The sequence below is a fragment of the Rhinopithecus bieti genome, unplaced genomic scaffold (assembly GCF_001698545.2).
Source record: "Rhinopithecus bieti isolate Rb0 unplaced genomic scaffold, ASM169854v2 scaffold_12928, whole genome shotgun sequence".
Taxonomy (NCBI): domain Eukaryota; kingdom Metazoa; phylum Chordata; class Mammalia; order Primates; family Cercopithecidae; genus Rhinopithecus; species Rhinopithecus bieti.
In genome coordinates this window covers 706,593-721,425 of record NW_016807614.1, presented here as the reverse complement: position 1 = coordinate 721,425, position 14,833 = coordinate 706,593, and the positions used below count along the sequence as shown (strand labels likewise).

At 43.5% G+C, this 14,833-nt stretch overlaps 1 protein-coding gene across 1 annotated transcript in view; it reads right to left on the bottom strand.

Moving 5' to 3' along the window:
• ERN1 (endoplasmic reticulum to nucleus signaling 1) overlaps positions 1-14,549 on the bottom strand; it is an 89,752-nt gene extending 75,203 nt beyond the window's left edge. The window contains exon 1 of the mRNA XM_017882860.1: positions 14,331-14,549. Within this exon, the coding sequence (XP_017738349.1) occupies positions 14,331-14,387 (57 nt within the window). The 5' untranslated portion in view covers positions 14,388-14,549. The remainder of the gene's footprint in view (positions 1-14,330) is intronic.
• Positions 14,550-14,833: the final 284 nt, after the last annotated feature.

The following is a 14,833-nucleotide window of genomic DNA, read 5'->3' as shown; positions in this document are numbered from 1 at the left end:
TTATTTTATCCTCTCAAAACTCTTTGGTTTAAAAAAAAAAAAAAAGTTCCTCAGGTATCCTCATGAGTCTGGAACATATAGATGCTTTTGGGGTGAATGAAGCTGACAGAAGATGAGGTGGGCACACAGATGCATGTTCTGGTTTGAGCTCTGGGCAAGTCATTAGATTTCTCTAGGCATGAGTTTCCAATTTTAGAAAGAAGCCTGAGGTGTGGATGGTGGCTGCAGCTCTGAAGCATGACGAGCCATGACTTACCAGACCCTCATCTCTCCTCAGGCTTTGCTGCAGCTTCTTCTAGCCCCAACCAATAAAAACATGCCCAAAATCCACATAAGAATTTGAGAGTTTAGAAGTCCTGATGCCTTTGAACATAGTCATTTCCAATCCTGGTCTTGCAACATCTAAGTGTCTCCACTTACCTCAAAATATTGCAACATTAGAAATTAGTAATAATCTAAGTCATTTTAAGGTTCAGGATAGGGAAAAGAAATACCATGAAAATCAACTAATGTTACATGGGACCAGGTAGCTGACTCCTAGGCACACACACCTACTGTAGACTCTAAAACCATCTCCTAAACTGAAAGGGCAATGCCTTTTCTTCTCCCAACCACAAATCAGATAAGTGATTGAACTTTTACCAGGCAACGAAAGCCCCAGAGATTTCCAAGCACTGAACCATCAAGATTAAGATAACTTAGGGTCAGTTTTACAAGCAACTGTGGCTTGGTTCCCAGTTAGCTGAGCACCAAAACTACAGATAAACTTGTTCTTAATCTCCACATATAAAGGAAACCGTTTTCTTCTTTGCAAAACCAGCTCATGGCAAGTGGAAAACGAACCCTAACAGAATTCTAGAATAAGGTCACTGGATTGCTCATAATGAGGCAGTACCTTTAAAGGTCACAGATTCCCCAAATTCGTTCTTACAACTTTCTTATAGCATTTGTTTATCTGGAGATGTTACAAATACTTCTACAATGGCAAAAACAATGTAATCTTATTTAATATAAAAAAAAATACACACACACATACCCATTTGTGTATCTGGGAGCACAGCCATCACAAAAATCAAAGAATGGCTGGTTCTGACCCCTCTGAGTTGTCGGGGCTTTCTGAGAGTTCCCTGACAGGACTTAATGTCTTATCATGTTATCCTTAAAAATCAACAATGTGGCTGGGCGCGGTGGCTCACACCTGTAATCCCAGCACTTTGGGAGGCCAAGGAGGGTAGATCACAAGGTCAGGAGATCGAGACCATCCTGGCTAATATGGTGAAACCCCCGTCTCTATTAAAAATACAAAAAAAAAAAAATTAGCTGGGCGAGGTGGCAGGTGCCTGTAGTCCCAGCTACTCAGGAGGCTGAGGCAGGAGAATGGTGTGAACTCGGGAGGCGGAGCTTGCAGTGAGCCGAGATCTCACCACTGCACTCCAGCCTGAGCAACAGAGCGAGACTCCATCTCAAAATAAATAAATAAAAAATAAAAATTAACAACAACAACGACAATGTGACCAGGTGCAGTGGCTCACGCCTGTAATCCCAGCACTTTGGGAGGCCAAAGCAGGCAGATCACTCGAGGCCAGGAGTTTGAGACCCGCCTGGGCAACATGGCGAAACCCTGTCTCTACTAAAAATACAGAAATTAGCTGGGCGTGTTGGCACATGGCTGTAATCCCAGCCACTTGGGAGGTTGAAGCACGAAAATCCCTTGAACCCGGGAGGCAGAGGTTGCAGTGAGCCAAAATCATGCCACTGCACTCCAGTGTGGGCGACATAGCGAGACTCTATCTCAAAAAAAAAAGAAAAAAGAAAAAGAAAGTAAAGTCAACAATGTTCACATTCAGTCCCTCATATTTGCTCAGGATTTTCAGACATACCTGAGGACTATCAACACCCGTCCTCCAGAAGATTAGACAAGAAACAAACGAGAGTACCAACCTGTATATTACCCCAACACTAAGTGAGGTGGTGCTATTTGGAGTGCAGGAAGGGATCTAGTCTAGGAGAGTACAGTGGTCAGTGAAGGCCCTAGGCCCTATACAAGACAGGTGAGCAATAGCCAATGAAACCACACCACGGGGTGTGGCAACTTACGAGGCCTCCATTTCCCGCGCGCTCTGCTCTGTGTCTCCCCTACAACCCCTGCAGAACTTTATCACCTTGCCACATTCTATATAATGCATTTACCATGCTATTGTCTATCCCAACCAACTAGGTAGAAGTTCCTTTAGGGCAAGGGTCTTTGTTTTGTTCATGTGTCCCAAGCATCTCGAACAGTGCGTGGCATAAAATATGTAGTCAAAAAGTTGATAAATAAATGAACAGATGAACAGATGAAATTCACTACATTCAAGAGCTAGGAAGCTGGGAGGCTCAGAGCAAAGCAGCCCTCCCATCTTCTACCTCCCCAGGTGAGAGTATGAGGCTGCACCAGAAAAAGAGGCGGCTGGGGGACTAATCGCTTTCACCTAAATGGTGATCCTAATTTGGGAAGACATTTGGAAAGAGGCCCACCAAAGAGATTTTCTGGTTCCATTGCTTTGTTTTACAGATGAGGAAGCAGAGGGGGAAATAACTCATTTGCCCAAAGTTGCACAGCTAGCTAGTACAGAACCTCCGGACTTTCCCTTATTGAAAGAATACATACAATGTCATCACATGGAGCAAAAACACATATAGAAACAAGGTACTGACCCTGTGATTACATTTAAAAACAGCAAAAATGATAAACTCTGCCTATCTGCTCAAGGAGTGCAGAACTGGTCTGCCACTTGGGATTTCCTTTAAGCATTAAGTTAAATTAGGAAACAGCCCTGGTGCTGGAGTCCACACAGCACTTTCAGGCCAGGTGCCAAGCCCCATTCCAAGGTTGTATTCAAAGAGCAGGCTCCCAATTCTACTGACATTTGTCAACCTGGTTCCAGCAGAGCTTTGGGTTTGGTCCAGCGCACTCAATGTGATGCTTGGAAGCAAGTGTCCTCTTGTTTCTAAACCAGCTAATAAGGATCCTCTGAGAAACAACTGAGATGGGTCCATGGGCTGAGACAACTGACTGGTCCTCTCCTGTGTTTTACAGTTGGGCTTGTCAACTCGGCACCTGCTATAAAAACCCTTCCAGGGAACTCTGCCTGACTCAGGCAATGAGGCCAATAGCCAGTTCTCACATGAAAAGGGGAAGGGAGTGTCACAGCCTGCACCCTCCCACCATTTGCTTCCAAAACATACGTTCCCACCCTGATAGGAAAGTTCCTGTTTGTTCACAAGCTTCTTTTTGTGCTTTAACTAACTCACTCCTTCTACAAATCCCTTCTCCTCACTCCCACTGGCTACTTCACTTTTGTTGTAGAAGGTTCTTTTAAAACCATGAAGATTATTTTACCCATCAGGGTACTGTGAAGGAACCTGGAAAACAGTATTGTTTTGATTTCTTAAGCCTCATAATATATGGAAAAGGCAATAAACAAATATATAAATAAACAAGCATAAGTTGGGTAACTTTAAATAAACATTTAAACATCTTACAATTCAGTAACTAAACATGTTTTAATATAAGGCCCATTAGTTAAAGCTGACAAAAGCAATTTCAACCATTTGTACTCAAAGAAAAAAAGCTATTAGTCTTAAATTACTTGCTCTTTAAAAGTTGAATGATATAGTATAGTAAAGAAAATGTAATATTAGGTTCCTTTTTTTCTAGGCTTTTTTTTTTTTTGAGATGGAGTTTCACTCTTGTTGGCCAGGTTAGAGGGCAGTGGTGGGATCTTGGCTCACTGCAACCTCTGCCTCCTGGGTTCAAGCGATTCTCCTGCCTCAGCTTCCCAAGTAGTTGGGACTATGGGCACACACCACCACGCCTGGCTAATTTTTGTATTTTTTTGAGTAGAGACGGGGTTTCACCATGTTGGACAGACTGATCTCTAAGTCCTGACCTCAGATGATGCCCTGCCTCAGCCTCCCAAAGTGCATGGACTACACACATGAGCCACCGTGCCTGGCACTTTTCTTCTAGTTCTAACACTAACTAGCGGACTCTGTCAATCCTAACCTCTCTGTAAAATGAGCCGAATGCTGTCTCTAGTCTGGTCCCGTGCTCTGCGACATGACTGGGAATTTGGGGAAGCATTTGTTCTTTCCAGGATTAAGCTACAAAAATTACTTGAAGGCCTCATCCTGGCTGCACATCTGAGTCACTTGGGCCTTAAAACATTTTTTATTGGTTCGTTTGGTAGAGATGGGGTCTCTCATTGTTGCCCAGTCTGGTCTCAAACTCCTGACTTCAAGTGATCTTCCTGTCTTGGCCTCCCAAAGTGCTGGGATTACAGGTGTGAGCCACTGCACCTCGCCTTAAACTTTTTTTTTTTAAAAAAAAGAAAAGATGCTGGCCCCACTCCCAGAGATTCCAATTTCATTCACCTAGGATGGGGCCTCAGCATAGGGTTTTTAAAAAGCCCCCCAGGTGACTGAGTCATGGCTGGGAAGCACTGCCTCAAGTAACACATTCCTAGCCACAACTGTGGCTCCCAGTACAGATGATTCTCTCACTCCTAGTGGCCTCTCAGGAGTCACGGGCCATTTGCTTTAAGAGAAGAGAGATCTGATTGACCTTGGTCAACAAACTCCTCTGATTCAACTGGAGATCAATGACAATGTCAGGTTCTAGGGGTGACAGCACTGTTTGTTCAGAGAATGTACAGAAAAATTCGGTTTCCATGACAGACACTCCTGCAGCCCAGACAAACAATTATTCCCTCATCTGACATAGAGGGGGGAAATGATCCACCGGAGAATGGTATGGTTTTGAATTATAATTATAAATTAGTCTACTAACAAAGGAAGTCATGTTTAATACATGAGAGGACAACTCTGGGCCAAGGTTCATTTTTTTAACAGTGAAACATCATGCTGAGTGAAAAATGAAACTGACATGGAATAATCACAAACCATTTACCTCATGGGGTTTGGCAATGGAAAAATTAATCTCACTACTGATAAGAAGAGCCCACCAAAAGAACACTACACACTATGGGTCACGTCCACCCAAGCAAATATCCTGAAAGCTCCTCTAATTCTATAGAAAGACACACAACTGGTGCAATCCCATTAAAGAATATAAAATATAGCTGAAGCAACACCTCCCACCCCATCCATACCCACTTGATTGATGATAATACAGCCCCTTGTTTTATTGGTCTTAATCAGTCTCAAAAAGGAATTCAATAAATATCTGCTGAGTGCCCACTACAGTGGTTATAACCAGCATGCCATGTTAAATGCCACAGAGGATACAACCAACAGCAAGCCAGGGTCCCTGCCTTCTAGAATGAACCAGCAAGGGAAGTGAGACACACTCCCAGGGGCACCTTCCTGGCCCCCTTGCTCCTTCCTTCCCTCATTAGTCTCTTCTGAGAGCTACCTAAGCTAACTTGAATCCCTCCATTGTGGTTTAAGAGCCACAGTCACGGCCACTGTCTCTCTCCTGTCATCATAGACCTGCTCCCTGGTGCCAGAACTGCTTGGCAGGTGGGGCCTCTGCAAAGGCAAATACCCAGAACCAGCATGGTAATGCAAAAGTTTCAGGATTTCTTAGTGAAGGCTGTGACTGAGCCAGACAAGAGAGGCTTTGGTTAAAAGCCTCTAAGGAAAGAACTTTCCGTTTTGTTCTTTCAGACATATGACTAGGCGAGATGTTACTGAAAACATGCACCTGCTTGGATATTATTAGACTCCAAGCAAAGAAATGAGCTTAAACTGTGAATTAGGCTTAGCAGGCTTTTTTTTTTTTTTTTTTTTTTTTTTTTTTTTTTTTTTTTTTTTTTTTTTTTGAGATGGAGTCTCGCTCTGTCGCCCAGGCTGGAGTGCAACGGCAGGATCTTGGTTCACTGCAACCTCCGCCTCCCAGGTTCAAGCAATTCTTCTGCCTCAGCCTCACAAGTAGCTGGGATTACAGGTGCCTGCCACAATGCCTGGCTAATTTTTGTATTTTTGTAGAGATGGGGTTTCACCATGTTCGCTGGTCTTGAACTCCTGACCTTGTGATCTGCCTGCCTCAGCTTCTGAAAGTGCTGGGATTACAGGCGTGAGCCACCATGCCCGACCTAGCAGGCTGTTAATCCCTACTCTTTCCATGATTGCTGGATTTGACTCTACAGTTGAAAATGGTCGATTTTCCTTACGGAGACTCTCAGGTGAAGGCAGCCCATCACAAAACGGCATCTTCGCACAACTGCAACAGAAGGCCATGATTCTTGACAGAGGAAAAAGAGCATTATCTGGGTATTTTCCTGAAGCTTACAAGAAAGCCTACTGGCCTAGACCTTCTCTAGATCCTTGTCTCATGGCCACGTAGCTTGGTCAGCTCCTCAGGGTATGACTGAGGGCAGCCAGACTGGTTTGTCCCAACACACACACCAGAACATAAGCACTGCAGGGACCGCTCTTCAAAGGGAGGTAGGAGGATCTAGTTTAAGGTTTGGTTCTGCCACTCACACATGACCTTGGACAAGTCACCAGCCCTTGCTGGTTGGCTTTTCCCATCTGTCTGTTCTGGAAGACAGAGGAGGGTAGTAATCTTTTTCAGCTTGGGAGAGGAGGGTAATGCCTGAGAGAGGGTGCCCCAAATACCACTCTCCTAGGTTCTGATGTGCTCATACTGTTACTGAGGGATGTGCATCATATTTCTTATGTGCAGCTGGAGGGGGAAAAGATTGAGACTCATTGGACTACATGGCTGAAAGCCCATCAAGCAGTCTAATGCACTCTGATTCCAGTTATCTTGGGAGGCTACACATCTATTTATACATGCTTCTAGGGTTCAAAATATTTCTGGAATTCTTTGGAAATTCCCTTCAAAGAATATACTTTTGAATCCCCTAAATGGTAAAAGTCCTGCTCACTTTAGGATGGATTTCATTTTAATAAATAGTTGAAAATCAAATCCAAGTGTCCTCAATAAATCGTGTGATCAAACTGGGTAATAACTATTTTGATCAAAAGTGCAGTGTGAATCATGTAAAAGTCCTATTAAGCAAAGACTGGAAGGAACTGGAGAATGTTTTAACTTGTATAAGGATAACTGGCTTAAGAGCAAATATTTGTTTTTAAAGGTTCGTTTTGTTTTAAAGTTGAATTATTAAATGGGTGAGACAAGTATTAAATTTAACTGGAAATTCTTTTTTAAAGACTGATTTCCATAACATGCAAACTCATGCCAAAGGGTGATTATTTTGAAAGGGACATATTGTTTTAGAAGAATAAATTCAGGTACATTTGTAGGAAAAGCAAAACAAAACAAAAAATAAACCACCACAGATATTACATTTATTTTTTTATTTTTCCAGGTAGCTAACCTCAGCAAAAGGTATTACTTTATTATCAAGTGGCACTTCAATATTCCTAGGAAGAACAGCCACATGTTTTAAGAACTGCAGCCTCCAAAAGGGACAATCAATGTATCAACTCTGATTTATGAACAGTCTTGAGGCAAAATTTTAAATGGCCTCACAACTGACCATACAAAGAATCTTATCTGCAGGAGGCGGGCAACCCTCAAAACCAGAGAATTATCCCAAGGTAGTTCAGGGTGCTCACGGGAGCCACATCTGCTAGAAAGCTGATCTGAAACCACTGCAAACCAAAGGACCCCACAAGTGAGTTATTTAACAAATCCAAATAAAACATTTTCTCAACAGCTTTTAGGTATAAAAGGTGTCATCCAGAGAACTGCCCTGGTTTATTTACATCTTTAAAATATAAACAAAATGTAAACATTCTGTTTTCATCCAACTTAAAGTCCACACTCCTAAAAGAAAGTGGCCACTGATAAAAGAAAATGGTATACTTTAAACTGCCTGTCATAAAAACAATTTAAGGTTAGTTTTGTGGTTTTCAAAACATTCAATATTGCTTAGGGGCTGGCGGAGAGGGCTGTAAAATACTACATACAATCAGCAAATTTCAATTCTAGGAATTTCCTTGAATTCAAGGAAATAACTAAGTAGTTAAAACTCATTCAAGAGTTTAGCAACAAGAAAGTTCATAACATTGTTACAATTTTTATAATGAAAATGAAAACATCTGTGTAGTGAAAAAAATTTTAAAAATAAAATAAAAACAGCCACAATACCTAAATGATTGAGTGGTCAAATTATGGTACATCCATTCCATTCAGAGAAATACTACGCAGTCAATTAAGAATAATGTTGCAGAATTAAGTGTATTGACATAGATCTATATGTTCCAGTGTGGGGAGGAAAAGTATTACCTGTAAATATGTGCACAGAAAAAGCATCTGAAAGAACATATGTCAAGATATTAGTAGATTAGTCACTAGAGAAATGCAAATCAAAGTTATAATGAGTTACCACTCCACATCCACCAGGATGGCTAAAATTAAAAAGATAGGTAATAATGGTTAGGGAATAAGAGACATTTTAACCCTCCTATATTGCAGGTGGGAATGTAAAACAGTGAGGCTGCTTTGGAAAACAGGCAGTTCCTTGAAAGGTTAAACAAAAAGTTACCATATGACCCAGCAATCTCATTCCTAGACACATGCCCGAGAAGACTGAAAATAAATGCCCACTCAAAAATTTGTACACAAATGTTCATGGCAGAATTATTAATGGTCCCAAAGCAGAAACAATTTAAATGTCCCTCAATGGATGGATGATATGGTTTGGCTCTGTGTCCCCACCCAAATCTCATCTTGTAGCTCCCATTATTCCCTGTGCTGTTGGAGGCAGCCGGTGGGAGATAACTGAATCATGGGGGTGGGTCTTTCCCGTGCTGTTCTTGTGATAGTGAATAAGTCTCGCGAGATCTGATGGTATTAAAAATGGGAGGCTCCCTGCACAAGATCTCTCGTTACCTGCTGCCATCAATGTCAGTAAGATGTGACTTGCTCCTCCTTCATGATTGTGAGGCCTCCCCAGCCACGTGGAACTGTAAGTCCATTAAACCTATTTCTTTTGTCAATTGCCCAGTCTCGGGTATGTCTTTATCAGCAGCATGAAAATGGACTAATACAATGGATAAATAAAATGTGGTATATTCATATAATGGAATATTATTCAGCAATAAAAAGGAACAAAGTACTGACACATGCTATTATACAACATGGATGAACCTTGAGAACATGATGGTAAGTTAAAGAGGCCAGTTACAAAAGACCACATAATGTATGATTCCATTTATATCTTATATAAAGATGTCCAGAATAGGCAAATTTATAGACAGAAAGTAGATTTGTGGTTGCCAAGGACTAGGAGGTTTGGGGGGAAACGGTGTGTAACAGCTAAAAGGTATGAAGGTTATTTCTGGGATGATGAAAATGTTCTAAAATGGACTGTGGTGATGACTGCAGAATTCTGGGAATATACTAAAACCCACTGAATTATACACTTTAAATGGGTGAATTGTGATGATAGGTGAATTATATCTCAATAAAATTGTTAAAAATCTACATAGAGGTAATGTTTGGAAAATAAGATAATAGAAGCCTTGTTTTATTTTTTAATTTAGGCTTATCTATCCTTTCTAAGTTTTCTACAATGAATATGATTACTTTGAGACAATGCCTCAAAAAAAAAAAAACAAAAAAACAAAAAAAAACTTCCCCTGTTATCATACAGAAAGCACCAAACCCAAAATAATTGAAAAAATGAAAATACCCCTTTCCTTATGATCCCTATGGCCACAGCAAGATGACTGGCAGGCAAAGCTCGGCTTATTACCACATCAACCCTGATCAGTCACAACCCCAGTCCCCAACCCATGGTTGGGCACAGAAGCTCAAGTTTTTTTTTTTCTTTTTGAGACAAGAGTCTTGCTCTGTTGCCCAGGCTGCAGTGCAGTGGTGCGATCTCAGCTCACTGCAACCTCTACCTCCCAGGTTCAAGCAATTCTCCTGCCTCGGCCTCCTGAGTAGCTGGGATTACAGGTGCATGCCACCGTGCCCAGCCAATTTTTGTATTTTTAGTAGAGACAGAGCTTTGCCATGTTGGCCAGGCTGGTCTCGAACGCCTGACCTCAAGTGATGCGCCCGCCTTGGCCTCCTAAAGTGCCGGGATTACAGGCGCAAGCCACCACGCCCGGCTGAGAAGCTCAATGTTTTTCACATGGATGATGGTTTACTGAGGTGCTACTAAAATGACAAATGTGATGGTGTACTCAGAACATTTCCTATCGGGTTAGAGAAGACGTTCTGTGGGGAAAAAGTGAACAAAAATAGATCACATCATATTTTATACTGTTGTATTTGCTGTATGTTTATACATGAGCAAAGATCATAAGATAGTGATATAGAGACTGTCTAAAACCAGCTGTGTTGCTCTAAGGCAGGGAAGTTTGAAACCAAACATGGGATATAGGTAAAGATAGACGGAAAAAAAAAAACTGCTTCTGGGAAATATTTCCAACCAGTATGTTTATTATTCACAAACTGTGATTCACCAGTCCTATTTTTTAAGCCAGCATCACACTCTAATCATATTCCTAGGTTACAAGCCCAGAGTTTGTGCATAATAAAAACTGAATCCATTAAGATGATACATTAGGCTTTTCTCCCCTATGTCATCTCTTTAGGGAGAACATTTGATTATAAAACCTACAAAATATTGAACCTACGTATTACTTTGGATCCCGAAACTAAAGAGGTTTCCTATGAAAATGAAGCAGTTATCCAAGGATTCTTTCACCTGAAAAATGGAGTCCAAATCTGGGGCAGGCAAATAATGAAACCCTCAGACCCATGCAAGTGACACTATTCCATCCAGACACGAAGAAATTTTTATGTGGTTCACTGGATTTATGCTCGGAAACATGGTCTATTGTTGAACTCTCTCTCGAATAACTCTCAGATACATTTTTCTCCCGTGCTCTGAGAAGCTACATTACTGCAGAAGGCTGAGTAGGCAGGCAAGTTAATGAAACAATACACATGTGCACAACTACAGTTTAATTTCATGATCAGCAGCCCTGATAACAAACTCAATGAAACATTCTACTTGTGGCCTCAGTATAAACACTTGATATCGCCTATTAGGATAATGAATGCAGGTGATCACAGTCAGAATAAATGATAAGCAAAGACATTGCTAGTTAAGACTCATCTATCAGATTACAGTGTTTCTGTACACGTATGATCCTCAGTTCTTGGTGACTTTTTAAAAACCTCCCTCTAAAACCAAAATATTGGCTAAATGAAAGAAATCTGATATATTATAGCTTTTTTAAAAAAGGTACTTTGCCTCACATTGTACTGATCTCTTTGATAACTGAGAGATATGGCACCTAAACACCATAAAATGAGGACTGCTGACAGTGATGATGTAACACTAACCAACTCTAGGAGCAAGATATAGGTCTAGGAAGAAAGGAGAAACTCACTGACTAAATAAGCACATTCTGGATTAACAAAAGACAGCCTCAAGTGCTTAATAATGCCAATGTTATTGCGTTTTGGATCTGGTAGCCTAAAGTCTCAACTCATAATGAGTCAATGTCTGGCTCAAAAAGACACACACTGAAAGAAAATCACAGTATTGCCTCCAATGCAACAGTTACTCCATCAATCAAAAGAAACATCAAAACTATTTCTTGCAGAGGCATAGTATAACATTCAAAAAATGATGACGTAGTGTAAAAAGCATTTTTGGAGGGTAAAGAGAATTTACATTTATTAAGTACGTGTGAAGGTGGTGCCTTCTTTCACATGTTAGCTGTCCCAATTTCACCTATCAGGAAGCAGTCTCTAAGAAGTAAAATCACGGCCGGGCGCGGTGGCTCACGCCTGTAATCCCAGCACTTTGGAAGGCCAAGGTGGGTGGATCACTTGAGGTCAGGAGTTCGAGACCAGCCTGGCCACCAGGGTGAAACCGCGTCTCTACTAAAAATACAAAAATCAGCTGGGTGTGGTGGCAGGCACCTGTAATCTCAGCTACTTGGGAGGCTGAGGCAGAAGAATCACTTGAACCCAGGAGGCGGAGGTTGCAGTGAGCCGAGACCACACCATTGCACTCCAGCCTGGGCAACAAGAGCGAAGAAACTCCATATCAAAAAAGAAAGAAAAAGAAGAAGTAGTAGTAAAAGAATACGCCCAGGGCACAGCTAGCAAGTGACCAGTTAGAACTCAGGTTTGTCTGATTTCATACCCACTGTGTTCTGCACATCACTGTTGCCTGGTTTAACTGCAAACTTTGCTATGAGTTTCATTCACAATTTTAAAATAATAATTTTTACTATGTTTGGGGATGAAAACTCTTGAGAGAAAATTCTAGGAGTGAAATTGTGACTTTTTTTTTTTTTTTTTTGAGACAGTCTTCCTCTGTCCCCCAGGCTGGAGCACAGTGGCTCCATCTCTGCAACCTCCACCTCCAGGGTTTGGGTGCTTCTCCTACCTTAGCCTCCCCAGTAGTTGGGATTACTGGCCTGTGCTACCTGCGCATTAGCCTGGCTAATTTTCATTTTACTTACTTATTTATTTATTTATTTATTTATTTATTTATTTATTTTGTATTTTTAGTAGAGACAAGGTTTCACCAAGCTGGCCAGGCTGGTCTCGAACTCCTGACCTCAAGTGATCCACCCACCTCAGCCTTCCAAAGTGCTGGGATTACAGGCGTGAGCCAACGCGCCCAGCCTGACTTTTCACCTAAATAGTAGTTACACTAAACTATAACCTTTTCATAAGGGTATAGAATATTTTATCATGAACTCTGAGAAGTTTGGATTTCTAAATACAAATTGGAAATATTTACACGAACTGAAACTATAGTTCCTACTAAAGCTAAATCGTTATTTTTGGCTGTTTAGCCTAAGTTATTCAATAACCAAACACTAGAATCCAGTGAAAAAGTAGCAAAAGGAAAGATGTGGCAAAGGAAACCATATACACCTATCCCTTGACGATATGAAATGATCGAATTCCATGTCTAACATTTGGTCATTCTACTTACACCCTCATTTGTGAACAGATGCCAGGCAGTAGTTACCAATCCAAAGTGAGATGCTCAAGTTCAAAACCTGACCTTAGTTGCAGAAGTGGGGTTTTATTTTAAAGAAAACTTAACTTCCACAAGTTCTATTATAAAGAAAGTATCTACAAATTTTCCTTTATTAAAACACACACACACACACACACACACACACAAAAAACCCGAATTTGAAAAAGGTGACCTTATTTATTTACTTCGTCTGTTTCCAAATTCTTGTTACTCCAAGAGTACAGACAGTTATTTACCTAAAATGCAAAACCTCCAAAGAGTTCACGCGGTGGCTGGCACGCAGGCACACACATGTCAGTGTTCTACTGGGACACTTGGTACATGATATCCCTATTAAAGAGTACACAGTACGTTTAAAGAGGTCATTAAACAGAACACGGACAAATTTGCCACGCTCACATCCTGAACAATACATTTTGTAAAAAACACTCGCTAATTTAGGTTCTTCCAACCAGAAAAAAAAAAAAAAAGCCAAGTCTCCCACAAAATGTCTCCAAATCCACAGCTGAGTGAAGGTCATAAATAGTTAAATGAATGTAAACCAGGCCCTATCATTCGTCTCCTCCAGAAAAAGATGAAAAGACATTTCTGATGACCCCAGGTGCTCTCCCACAAGGAGACAGTCTTTCATTTGAGGTTCTGAAGTGGCCTCACCTTGAACCCATATGGGATCTTCCAAGAGTGCAATTCCCACAGCTCCACTTGCTCAAGGAAGTCTTGTGCACAGAAGGAAGCCTGCAGCCTCACAGTACCAAGAAACCGGCAGGGCAAGTGGCAGAAGCCAGCTCTCGGGTGAGAGTCCTTACTCCCTGTTGCATTCGTTCCCCAAAGTTTTCGAATTTTTAAAAAGTTCAAACACGGATTCGAAGCGCAGGACAGACCCTTCCCCTGGATCCCAGCGCCCTTTCGGCTCCTCCCGCGGCCCCCGCCAGGCAGCGCCGGCGCCAACCCGCGAGGGTCCCGCAGGTGGGCGGCCTCCCCAGGCCGGGTCCCTCTGGGACCCCCAGGTGCCGTCCAGGGCGCCACGAAGTTGCGCCCGAACCCGCGGGGTCCGGGAAGCCGCTGCCCCTGACAGCCGCGCTGGCTTGGGAGGCTCTTCGGGCGGCCGACACCTCGGTGGGGCCGCGACTCCAGTCAGGGAAGCTCTCCCGGCCCGGCGCCGCCTTCTACGCCCGGCCCGAGCCTCCCTCGGCGGGGCGCACGGGGCCTCTGGCCGCCGCCGCGCTCCCAGCTCGGACTCCAGCCCCGACGGCCGGCGCGACGCTGCACCGGCCCCGACCCGGCCGTCGCGAGCTGTCCTCCACCCCACGCTCCCGGGTCACTCACCCCGAGGCCGGGCAGCAGCAGCGTCAGCAGCAGCAGCAGCAGCCGCCGGGCCGGCATGGCGAGGACTCGGCCCTGACTCCGGGGGCGGTACGGACAGAGGACGGGGCGGGGGCGCCGCGACGACAGCGAGGCGGCGACCTAGCCTCAGCGGACGCAGAGCTGACTAGGCGACGGCGGCACCCCCATTCCCGGCCCTATAAGCGCCGGGTGCCTCGGCTTCTTCCGGTCGGGGCGGGGTTGGGGGCGGTGATGGGGGCGGGGCCAACTCAGGGGCGTGTTCAGGGCGGAGATGGGGGCGGGGCCGAGGGCGGGACGAGGGCGTGACCCGGGGCGGTGTGGGGGGCTGGCTCGGGGCGGGGCCGAAGGCGGTGCTGGCATCTGGTTGGCTTCGCTCCTGAGGAGGCGGTGGCGGCTATGAAGGACCCGGCCTCGGCATCCAGCGTCTGGGGGCGCTGGGTGATCGAGGCGCGAAGCTTGTCTGTGGCTGGGAAAGACCTGCAATG